Source organism: Bos taurus, chromosome 8 (genome assembly GCF_002263795.3).
Source record: "Bos taurus isolate L1 Dominette 01449 registration number 42190680 breed Hereford chromosome 8, ARS-UCD2.0, whole genome shotgun sequence".
NCBI classification, from domain to species: Eukaryota; Metazoa; Chordata; class Mammalia; order Artiodactyla; family Bovidae; genus Bos; species Bos taurus.
Genome location: NC_037335.1, coordinates 65,229,111 through 65,242,291, shown reverse-complemented (window position 1 = coordinate 65,242,291; position 13,181 = coordinate 65,229,111). Strand labels below are relative to the sequence as shown.

General features: G+C 40.5%; 1 protein-coding gene across 4 annotated transcripts in view; it reads right to left on the bottom strand.

Annotated features, from left to right (window-relative positions):
• Nucleotides 1–13,181, bottom strand: part of INVS (inversin) — a 137,123-nt gene that overhangs the window by 31,241 nt on the left and 92,701 nt on the right. For all 4 annotated transcript variants that reach the window (XM_010808005.4, XM_010808007.4, NM_001077983.2 and 1 more), the window contains 2 exon segments: nt 12,947–13,053; nt 4,831–5,043 (listed from right to left, as the gene is read on the bottom strand). In XM_010808005.4, coding sequence (XP_010806307.2) covers nt 4,831–5,043; nt 12,947–13,053 — 320 coding nt within the window.

Sequence of the window (13,181 nt, the reverse complement as noted above, 5' to 3'; positions counted from 1 at the left end):
ATTAAAAAGCAGAGACATCACTTCGCTGACAAAGGTCCATATAGTGAAAGCTATGGTTTTTCCATAGTCACACAGGGATATTGGAGAAGGAAATGGACACTCACTGTAGTATTCTTGCCTGGAAAATCCCATGGACAGAGGAGCCTGGTGGGCTACAGTCTAAGGGGCCGCAAAGAGTCAGACATTGCTGACCAAGTAAGAACATAGGGATATGAGAGTTGGACCATAAAGAAGGCTGAGCACCAAAGAATTGGTGCCTTCGAATTGTGGTGCCAGAGAAGCCTCTTGAGAATCCACTGGGCAACAAAGAGTAAAACCAGTCAATCCTAAAGGAAATCAACCCTGAATATTCACTGGGAGGACTAAGGCTGAAGCTCCAACACTTTGGTCACCTGATGCAAAGAGCCAACTCACTGGAAAAGACTCTGATGCTAGGAAAGACTGAGGGCAGGAGGAGAAGATGGTGACAGAGGATGAGATGATTGGATGTTATCACCAATTCAATGGACATGAATTTGAACAAACTCTGATGGTGGAGTATAGAGGAGCCTGACATGCTACAGTCCATGGGATCGCAAAGAGTCAGACAGGACTTAGTGACTGAAGAACAAGAAACATATCAAAGGCTTTAAGTCACTAGAAGTATGGAGGTACCTAACACAATCCCTGCTCTCCAGGAACTGACAATCTAGTTGGGAAATCAGACCCATACCTCCTGCAGATGCTGAATTCGAGATATGATGCATGCTAAAACAGAAGTATTAACCCAGAGCTGGGGGTTGGGGATATGGGAGACTAATTAAACTGGAAGATAATAAAAAGGTTACATAGAAATAATGTCAAAGTTAGAAAGGAGGGAAGTGAGAGAAGGTTATTTCAGGCAGACAGAGGGCACAGCTCTCATAGAATCTTTGACTCAGAAGAGATCTGAGAGCCCGGCTCTTTTATATAGTTTTTAAAATTCCTTATATATTTATCCTGGAGAGATGATAATTCAATTTCTCCTGGAACATTTCCAGTGAGAGGAAACTGATTACCTCAGAAGACAGAAAAGGTTTGGCTCTAACCTTTTCGGTTGGTACTGCACTGGATGGGGGGTGAGGGGGGAGGGTCTGTCAGATTCTATCTCTTCATTGTTGCTGAAGCACAGGCTTAGTAATATTTGGTCTTTGACTTCCTCTCAAGGGAATAAGAAAATGTCATGCGTTTTAGGACCTTTGACTTATAGAATGTTATAGCTGGAAGGAACCTTAGATATCATTTAGTCCAATTAAAAAAAAAATCTTTCTGTGATTCATGAACCATCTTAGAGAATGTGATAAAAATCTATAGATCCTCTCCTCCCACCAAATGTACATGCGCTCATAACATACAAAATACTGCCTACAGTTTCAGGGCATTCATGGAGCCCCAAAACCTGTCCCGAACTAAAAAATTTTCTTTTCATTGAGAAACTGAGGCTCAGAGAAGTGGAATAGCATGGAGTGGAATGATGGAAGTGTTCTCACGCATCAGACCACAGGCGAGCAGAAGATTCAGAACTAAAGGTCAACCCTGAAGAAAGGCACTGACAAACGGAAGATGTTTGGGGAGCAGGCTGCAAGGGGATCTATTACAAAGTGAGAAGGAGAGCTGGAGTCGGAGTGCGAGTATCAGGAGCACCTTCTTTAATTATCTGGAAGTTGGTTTATGGAAGAGGATTTAGACTTTTCTCTTTTGCTTCAAGGGGCAGCTCAAGATCAAAAGGGAGAAAAGAACGCCTGCCAACAGTGTGACACTCAGTCACGTCAGATTCTTTGTGACCCCATGGACTGTAGCCCACCAGGCTCCTCTGTCCATGGGGTTCTCCAGGCAAGAACACTGGCAACAGAACTGTCCACTAGTGAAATGTGCTGCCTTAGAGGCACAGAACTCCTTGTCACTTGACTTTTTGAGGACACAGAACAACCTCCCATTAAAGGAACTTGAGCATCATGAGAGCTTGAACTGGGTGACCCAAACTGGATTTGATTACATAACTCTAAGAGACAGAGTCTCATACACTAGTCAGAAAGAAGCTCAGGTCTCCCAAAAGCGTGGGGGTGTAAGGAAAGCTGTAAGTGAGGAAGTGAAGAAAGTTCAAGACGATTGAGATGTCAGGGGTGAGGGTGGGAGGGTGGAATTAGTGGAGAGAAAGGTGAGACTTGGAGATATAAGCACAAGTAAAATGTTACAGGGTCTGACGTAGCATCACGAATGACGCCTGTGTAGAGTGGTGGGACAGAAGGATTGACACAAAAGGACATTTCAGAAAGAGGAATTAGCACAACTGGTGGTGGCAGCACTAGCAGGGAGATCAGGAGGTGAAAAGAGAGACAGCTGTGGTGACGCGTTGCACGGTTCACACAGTGAGCCTGAAGTGACAGGGACAACAGGGCATGCAAATGGAAGTGTCCAAAGATCTGACGCAGTGGCAAGTAACAAAGGACAGCAAAGTGGAAGTGCCCGGTGGAGAGCTGATGATCTAGGATTAGAGTTCCAGGAGATTAAGATGTCAGAGAGATGAAGGGTTTATCTGCAAAGATAAAGTAATTTAAGTTTTAAGAGAAGATGTATTTTCAATGAAAAAAATATGGCAAGGAAAGAAGTCTAAGGGGCTAGCCTGTAGCGCTGACTTCAACGTGGTGGTGGTATAATTGAAAAGATGTACGAAGGGAGAGTTCAGAAAGAGAGGGGATCTGAGCTTAGAGAGTGAACAAAAACCCAGCAAAAAGGAAGCTTCAGGGAAAAAGAGCGATCAACATAAACACAGTCCTATTTTCATGTGCATTCAGCTCTGTGCTTTGGCAGGTAGATTACAGTAGTGTTCATTTTGGCAACACAGTGGAGGTGTAGTATGAGTTATAAAGTGCTTTTAAATGGATTATAGGTATTTCCTAAAAAAAAAAAAAAGCAAAAAGCCTTAGAAAATATGACTACAACTTCTCTCTCTATCAATTTCTCTGCCAGCAAAATAGAAATCACTTTAAGTTTAATCTTTGACACCCTTACTTTAAGGAAGGTGATTTCTGCCATCCTAACATGAGAAGCTGGGGAGGGTATGTTGAGGCAACGTGATGTGTCTGGGCTGTCTTAGTCAATGAGGTGGCAGCAGCAAAGGCTAAATTTCACATTCTGATTTCTGTTGCTTAAAACCAAATTCAAAACCAAAATGAAACACTGACTCACATTTTCAGGAATAACTTTTGAGAAATAAAATGAACACAAATTAAATCAGTAATCCTCAACTCAACCATTTCTCTTGGAGATCTATGCTACAATGACTATTAGGAGGTGATGGTTAAGAAGTGTTAAGAAACTCATTTACTCCCAATAATGATGACCCATAAAGGGAAGACTGTGACTGAGAAAAACTAAAGGAAGCTAACATTTTCAGTTTTGGTAATTTCAGTGATTATCACAGGAAACACAGCTCCCATTTACAATTTTTTTAACAATCAATTTCAGAAACTAAGAGTTAAGAACAGGGCTTCCCTCATGGCTCAGTGGTAAAGAATCTGCCTGCCAATGGGTTTGATCCTTGATCTGGGAAGATCCTACATGCTGTGGAGCAACTAAGCCTGTGTGCCACAACTATTGAGCTTGAGCTCTAGCACCCAGGAGCCACAACTACTGAAGCCCATGCATCCTTAAGCCCCTGCTCTGCAACAAGAGAAGCCATCTCAAAAAGAAGTCTGTGCACCACAAAAAGAGTAGCCCACCTCCCCGCAACTAGAGAAAAAGCCGCATAGTAAGGAAGACCCAGCACAGCCACACACACACACACACACACACACACATACACAATCTTCCTGTGATCTTTATCATCAGATGTTTTGGTTTTATACCTGCTAATGCAATACTCTCTTGCTATTTAAAATACCCAACATATGTATAACAGAAAAGCCAAACAAAAACATAATCTAAAATCAATCACTCACAGTGAAAACAATCACAATGTATAATAAACTTCCTGGGTGGCTCAGATGGTAATGCATCTGCCTGCAATGCAGGAGACCCAGGTTTGATCCCTGGGTCAGGGAAGATCCCCTGGAGAAGGAAATGGCAACCCACTCCACTGTCCTTGCTGGGAAAATCCCATGGACAGAGAATTCTGGTGAGCTACAGTCCACAGGGTCTCAGATATAGCTGAGCAACTAACAGTTTCAGATTTATAACAGGCACAAATGACTATTTCACACACTATATCATTACCCAAACAAGTGTGAGGTCCTCGAAGCAAGTACTATTTTCTCCTTAGGCTCAAGTCAAGAGTGTTGTATGTGCAGTAAGAATTCAATCAGTATTTCTGGAATAAATTGCATTAGTTAGTAGGGATTTTTTCAGGAATTGGTAGGGGAGAGCAAGTTATTTATACAAGTTGGTTGCTTTAATCAAATCAAAACTAGACCTATATTTGTCTAGTAGAAGCAGGCTAGACATTGGCGTGAGTTTCTCTTGAAAGCAGGAAGGGTGAGAGGATCAGATACTCCTTTGTGGCTCACTGCAGGCAGGGCCCTCACCCCCAGCTCCTCGCCATGGGTGGGTATGGCAGTGATGTCTCCCAGAGTTAGAACCCTGAGCACTAACCTAGAGGAACAGCCACCAAGTGGAGACAAGGCCGTGGTCCTTCCTGTTGGCCTCAGTCCCCTGAAGGACTGGTGAGCAGAAGTGGGGAGGTGACGTGGATGTAGGGATCACAGTTACTTCAGATTCCCTCCTGGTTCCCTCTCCTGGCCACTCCCACCACCGTGCCCCCTTCCACGCTGATGCCTGAGTTGTGAGAACACAGTCTCTAGAGCTCACACTTACTTGGCAGCAGCATCCTTTCTCAACTGCTCATGCTTCATGAGGAGATTTTTCCGGTCTCGGAAAGCTTTTCGGACCTTGTACCCTTTGTAGACGGCCTGGATCTTGAAAGCAGCGATGTCCTGTATAGCTGCGATGGACAGGGCACCATGCTCCAACATGAACTGGATCACTTCATGACGCTCCCCAAGCAGAGCATAATCCAGGGGGGTGTACCTGAAGTAGGGAGATTTTTTTTTTAAGTGTTGTAAGGTAACCCTGCTTATTTAACTTACATGCACAGTACATCATGAGAAACGCTGGGCTGGAAGAAGCACAAGCTGGAATCAAGATTGCCGGGAGAAATATCAATGACCTCAGATACACAGATGACACCACCCTTATGGTAGAAAGTGAAGAGGAACTAAAAAGCCTCTTGATGAAAGTGAAAGAGGAGAGTGAAAAAGTGGGCTTAAAGCTCAACATTCAGAAAACGAAGATCATGGCATCTGGTCCCATCACTTCATGGGAAATAGATGGGGAAACAGTGGAAACAGTGGCAGACTTTATTTTGAGGGGCTCCAAAATCACTGCAGATGGTGACTGCAGCCATGAAATTAAAAGATGCTTACTCCTTGGAAGGAAAGTTATGACCAACCTAGATAGCATATTGAAAAGCAAAGACATTACTTTGCCAACAAAGGTCCGTCTAGTCAAGGCTATGGTTTTTCCAGTGGTCATGTATGGATGTGAGAGTTGGACTGTGAAGAAAGCTGAGCACCAAAGAATTGCTGCTTTTGAACTGTGGTGTTGGAGAAGACTCTTGAGAGTCCCTTGGACTGCAAGGAGATCCAACCAGTCCATTCTGAAGGAGATCAACCCTGGGTGTTCTTTGGAAGGAATGATGCTAAAGCTGAAACTCCAGTACTTTGGCCACCTCATGCGAAGAACTGACTCATTGGAAAAGACTCTGATGCTGGGAAGGATTGGGGGCAGGAGGAAAAAGGGGATGACAGAGGATGAGATGGCTGGATGGCATCACCGACTCGATGGACGTGAGTTTGAGTGAACTCTGGGAGATGGTGATGGACAGGGAGGCCTGGCGTGCTATGATTCATGGGGTCGCAAAGAGTCGGACACGACTGAGCAACTGAACTGAACTGAACTGAACTGAAGGTAATTCAGAGCACAGTTAAACTGGTGACATTATGCAGTAGGAGGAAACCTCATTCTAAGATGTGGAATACTCCTCAGGCATGGCTATCTTCTGTCCTCCAGGGCTGTTCCTTTTTCTCTGAGGAGCACAGAACAAGGGTGGAGCTGGTATCTGGTGTTTTGCACTGCTGACCATGTCTATTCCTCAGTTTTGCTCACTTTCTCACAAATTAGGGGCTTTGAGAATATATGATCACTTTTCTTCCTCCCCATGTTCTAAGTAAGTCCTTAATCCTATCTAAAAAACACTGCAAATAATATTCTGTGAGGTTCCTAAGTTTGAGCCCATGATTACCGATAGTTAATGTTTATGAAATGAAAAATATATCTCCAAATGGAGAGAGTCAGTCTGTGAGAAGAATGGCCCTTTAAATCCCTGCAGAAATGATGGATTATTAAACAAGTTGGGACAACTGTACGGTCATCTGGGAAAACAAAAAAAAAAAAGATTCTTACATTACTTTCACTCCAAAATGAATACTGGATGAAGTAATGATCTAAATTTTTTTTTTTAAGGGAATTCCCTGGTGGTCCAGTGGTTAGGACTCCTTGTTCTCACTGCTGAGGGCCAACGTTCAATTCCTACTTGGGGAATTAAGATCCCATAAGCTTCATGGTGTGGCCAAAAAAAAAAAACCATGAAAGCAGAAGAAAAAAATCATGGACAATTTTTAAAAATATTGGAGTGGGAAGTTTTTTCCAAAGAAAGATACAGAATGCAGAAACCTTAAGGTTGATAAATCCAAGTACATAAAAATAACATTGGGCAAAAACACCAATAACAAAGATAAAAGATAGTTCTTCAAACAGGAAATACTAGGGGCTGCTAGCATATAAAAATATGTTCAATGTCACTCATTTAAGAGAAATACAATTTAAGACTAATATGAGTGAGCACTTTAACCTAAAGATTAAAGAGGGAGACAGGCTCTCTACATACTAGGGAGGCAATCCAGCAATATATTTCACAATTATTCATGTATCTGCCCTCTGCTATAGCCTTTTCACTTATGGGCATTCACCCAATAGATCTGCTCTCCTCTGAAGTGCTTTATGTATAAGGATATTCACAGAAGCACAGTTTGAAATAGTAAAACAATGGAAACAACCTCAATTCCATCAACAGTGAAAGTCATTTAGTCATGTCCGACCCTTTGCAACCCCATGGATTATACATTCCATGGATTTCTCCAGGCCAGAATACTGGAGTAGATAGCCGTTCCCTTCTCCCGGGGGATCTTCCCACCCCAGGGATTGAACCCAGGTCTCCCGCATGGCAGGCAGCAGATTCTTTACCAGCTGAGCCACCAGGGAAGCCCAAGAAAACTGGCATGGGTAGCCTATCCCTTCTCTAGCAGATCTTTCTGACCCAGGAATCAAACTGGAGTATCCTGCACTCAGGCAAATTCTTTACCAGCTGAGCTACCAGAGAAGCCCTCCATCAATATAGGACTGGTTAAATAAAGTAGAGGCCATCCCATCATAAAGTCATCTGCATAAAGCAGCCATTATTGTGTACATGAATAAATAAGGAAAAATCACCAGGATGACTTGTTCAGTGAAGGGAAAAAGAAAAAGTAAGAAACCAGAACAGTATTATGATGTGCTTCACTGATATAAAAAGAATATATCGCTCTATGCTCACCTATGTAAAATACTGATATAACTCTCTAAAAGTTTCCCAAGAAAATGTGACAGTGATGTCTCTGAGGAGGAAGCTAGCTGTCTCAGAGGCAGGGATAGGACGGATATTTAGTTTTACTAAATGCCCTTTTACGCTTTTTAAATTTTCTACAGTGTACATACCTTTTTGATAAGCGTATTATTTAGAAAAGATGGGCATTATTATTATCATAGAGTTATATATTAGAATTTCAACTGACTACTTTCTAGATCTGTGATTTTAGGCAGATTCTTTTAAAAAATACATCTTCTCTATTTTTGGAATATAAAACAAACCAGATAAATATACAGAAGAAAATAACAGTCATCTACACTCTCACTCTCAGACTTAACCACTGTTAATATCTTGGGAAGTATGTTTCCTTTTTTAAAGAAAAATAATTACTTTGTAAAAATGACACACAGTTTAAGAGTTTAAATGATGTAAAAAGTACTAAAATTTGAGGTAAAGAAAATACCCCCAACCATCCGACTGGGGTAATAACAATGGTTGTCACTTCCTGACCAACTTACGCCCCACTTATCCTCATACAGATTTGGTATGATGAGAGAATAAAATAATCAGTGTGAAGAAGACAGCAGTGTGCCTGGCATGAGGGAAGCAGCTCAAAAAAAGTGAGTGTGATTAGTGCTATTACAGGACACACATTGCAGCGCTTATATGTTGGTGACAGCACTTATCACGAATATTATTTGCACAGACCCAAACTAGCATTTATGACTGCTGAACAACTGCCAGATCAGCCTCCTCTGGATGACTGTCACTGAGTCAGCGCAGTCACTGGTGTTGGAAGGAAATAATCAGCTGATTGATGAGCTGGAAAAATGATCACTATATGGGTGCATGATTAGACTCAGAAAATCAGCCAATGATTATAGAAAAGAAACTCTTCAAAACTCACCTAACAGTCACAGTAAGATACAAAAGGAAGAGGTTTTCAGTAAATGCAAAGGGTAGTTTGGTCACTTTAGTAAGGAGACTCTAAATTCAGAAGCAAGTTCTTGAATGCTAAAATGAATGAACCCCCGTTTTAGGACAGCTTGATCTGCCAATACTGTTTAGAAACCAGAAGGCCATAAAGTAGAGGTGCCTGAATAAACTTTAAAACATTATTTACATGTAAATAGCGTTTTGCAAATTCAGAAGAACTTTTACAAAATCCACTATATCTTCTAAAATGCCTTGCATGACTGTACTTTCCCCAATAGAAAAAATCATCAGAGAACCACTGCAGTGAATTTGACAGATTTAGTTTAACACACTCACTGTATAAATGAATAAACAGACCTGGAAAGATTAAGCAGCATGCTGAAGTCTATGTAACTAGTTACCTGCAAAACCTAGATGGGATTATAATCAGATGTTGCCCTGTTCAGTACAGTAATCCTTCCATAATTCATCTCTCAATCATTGAATATATGTCTCCTACGGAATGAAACTGCTTCTAAATCAATGTGCAAATGACATATGTATTTTTATTAAGCCTGATCATTTTTTCTATAATTATTAATATGTAGTATCTTTCATATAGTATATAAGAAGGATTATCAAAATATGGCTTATGAAAGTGAGGCCCAAGTTATGTGTTTACTTACAAATATGACAAAAAGAAATGACATGGGCATAATATTCCCTAAAGAATGCTGAACCGGAAGTCAGCAGACCTGTGTGTCCCTGGGCATTCTCTTCACTTCTCTGAGTTTCTGTTTCCTCATCTGTAAAAGGTGAAAGGAAGGAGAGAAGAAGAACTAGATTTCTCAGGCTGCTTGTGGATGGAAAGTTGCATTTCAAATATGTTAAATATTTTTATTATAAAAAATCATATTTTTATTATGAGAAGCTTTAAGTATAAACAAAAGTAGAGCAAATAGCACATTAATGCTTTATACACTCATTACCAAATAATTAGCAAAATTTTACTACATTCACTTCATCTACTCCTTTCTTTTTTATTTTTGCTCAAGTATTTTAAAAGCAAATCCCAGAGGAATTCCCTGGTGGATCCAGTGGTCAGCACTCAGAGATTTCACTGCCATGGGCCCAGTTTCAAACCCCTGTGGGGAAAGATCCCACAAGCCATCAATCAATCAAGCAATAAAGCAAATCCCAGACTCTGATCATTTAATCTCTCTGCATTTTAGATTCATCTATAATAAGGTGAACATAATCACAATGCCATTGTATTAACAAAATTAACAGAAATTCCTTAGCAAGATCTAAAGCCTACTCTAAACACACATTTTCCTGATTTTCTTTTAAAAACTGTTTTTTTCCTCTTTTTTTTTTTTTTTTTTACAATTAGTTTCTTCAAATTACTTCTTGGTCAATTTTTTGATTCAAGTAGACACAAACTAAATACCTAGCAAGGTTTTAAGACTAAAGCCTATACTTACTGTTTAGGCAACTGACTGCATTGTGATTATTACTATTGAATCTTTCTTCATCCCAAACTCAACTGAGACACATTCGAGCACTGTGAAGATTCCCATCTATGTCAGAGTATGGCTGTCAGATAGTTATTGACTGAAAGCCAGCACTAGGTGGCAAAAATTATGTCTATACAGAGAACATCAAGCGGTTTGTGTCAATGCATGTGAAGTAAAAATTAACAGTACATTGATGGTAACCAGTCAAGAAACAATGCAGATAAAGACAAGAGACAAGATACAATTGGACTTGCCATGTGGGAATGGTCTGATGGAACAAGTAGAATGCCTAAACTGGAATGTCAATAAACATAAAAGGCAGAGCCAAGTTCTGACATTTGTACATCAAAGTGCATTGCTGATGAAACATTAAAACAGACTGGGATATTGCCACTGTCTCTTTTCATCCATAGACTGGCAAGTACACTTTGGAGGATTTTTCCTTTGGTCTTTTGGTCTGTAATTAATATATGCTTACTCCAGGAGGTGGTAAGTACCTTAATTCATAAGCTTACTTAGGTCTGAAATTCAAAATTCAGCATATAAATAGACATTGAATTACAAAAAATTATTTTTTTATTGTTTCCTAAAAAATAACACTCAGGCAGTAAATGGTTTTATAAAAAATATACTTTATAGAAATATATCATCCCTAATTCTTAGGATTCTTAATCTTTTTCTTCTGCAGGGTTTCAAAGGGAGAAGCCTCTGGCACCCTCACATACCTGTTTTAAGGTCAAATCCTCAGCCTTGAGGATTCTTCTGGCTTTCCAGTTTCCTTAAATGTCCAAATGCCTATCTTCATCTTTTTGGTTCTGCAGTTGTCATTTGACTATAATAGAGATGTGGAGTTCTTTATATAATCACTCTCAAAGTAAGGCACACTAATCTGCTTTATCTAAGTTTGCCTGTGGTCTAGTATTCCACATAAGTTTCTAATGAAGGTATGAATGAGGGTGATGCTACTGGGAGCCTGAAAACACTGATCTGACAATTCACCAGTTATTTACTGAGCATCTACTTTATGAAAAGCACTGTGAGCAATTCAGAGATGACCACGAGTTCTCTACTAAAAGGAAGACAAATTCTATAAAATCATAATAAAAAATGAAATGTGCCAAGGGCTATAAAGATTCACAGTGGGGAGGAGAACATAGTTTGGGACACATGACTGCAGGACCAGGACAATCTTCTTAGATGAGACTGAATTTGAACAGTAGAATGACAAGATTAACAACTATATTAGCGATCTGATTGAGAAAGGTTACTTTGGAAGGTAATGAATTGAATGAGGGAAAGATCAAAGGAAGGAAAACAAGTGAGGAGGCACTGCAATAGTTTCAGAAAGAGGGAGAGAGGGCAAGACAGTGGTGCTGGTGATGAAGTGGAGATGACAGTGTGAACCAAGGAGGAGTGTGAGTCTGAACTATAGATTGAGAACGTACCAGCACCCAGGTGAGTGCTGAAGCCTCAGTGGTTGGTCAGGTTGCCAAAGGAGGTAGGCTGAGAGAATAGATACATTCTCCTTGAAGACTGTTTATATTTGAAACAGAAAAAATGCAACAGAAGCCAAAAGAAATGGAGAAGGACCATGATTAGAAGAGAATCCTAATTCTAAGAGAACTGGGAAAACATACTGTCACAGAAGCTTAGAGAACATACAGGCTCAAGAAGGTGAAGAAGAGGAGTCAACAGAGAGGAGATGCAGAAGGGCCAATGAGGGGCGCAGAGAGGACATCATGTGCTTTATCAACTAGGAATCTGTCAGGGACCATTCAGATGCAGATTTCAGTGTAAATGAGAGGGCGGATGCCAAACTGCAAAGGCATGAATGGTGACAATGAAGAAAAGCAGACAGTGAAGACACTGTGAGAGAAGGCGAAGAAGATAAACCTCAGAGAAAAGAGACTTGGAAAATAAGAGATGGAGGGTACAAATAATGGGGAAAGGCTCTGAAAGAAGTGGGAAAGATGAAGGGGTTGGCCCCATGTTTCCTCTGAGACAGCGAGCTTAGAGAAAACCCCTCTTTTTCTACAAAGTGTCCCACCTCCTGATAGAAAGAAAAAGCTGGTGGTGGCTGAGAGCGTAGGGATGGTGCCACTGCAGGGCCACTTTAGTGACCGTACCCACGAAGATGAAAACTAAAGCACAGATCTGGGTAGGGGGCAGGGGGCAGGTATGGAAATCTAATTACCATCTTAGTTGTTACCTACAAATTACTAGAATCTTCCTAGATCCAAGACCATCAAGAATGTCTCCTGCTTAGACTTCACACTATGTTGAGTCCTTTTTATTGGGTCTGGGTCACTGGATAGCAACCCCAGCCTAATTCTGTGAATCTCATATTATTTAAGAAATCTGTATTAAGATGAAAATCCTGAGCTTTAGCCCCAGTTTCTCCTTATTTTTTCATGCTACATGGTGGTATATCTGTTTACTAACTGATAATATCCTCTTCATCAAGAGAAACTTCTTGAACATATAACACATCTCACTGGCCTAACTGAATTCTTAGTCCTGGTCAGTCAGGACTCCCCTGATTTGATGCTAGACACACATCAAAAGAAGACCTACATTTCTTCTGGAAAGTGTGAGCTTGCCCTAAGTAATGCCTGAAGTTTCTAATAACTTTAAAATCCCATGATTCTAATCAACACTACATGGAACTTTTGTTTTCTTCTGGTTCAAGATTTCTTAGTGTAGTGTTTCCTGATGAAATACTATTTCTGAACGAGCATCTAAACTTGAGAATTTTAAAATGTGGCAGAAAGGATGTGAGATGAACAATGATGCATTCTTTTTGCCAGTGGCTTACCTCTCTTCATTGTTTTCCATCTGATTAGGGAAAGCAGCAAAGTCTAGTAGTAATTTAATGGCATCAAGGTATCCATTGTTACAGGACCAGTGCAAAGCTGTTCTTCCCTACAAGCATAAACAGAAATCAAATACATCTGGTGTCAGTATTTTGGGACACATATTTATTTATGCTAACTCCAATATATAAACATTTCTCCCAGTTGCTTACTTACAGAAAGAGAAAACATTAAGTA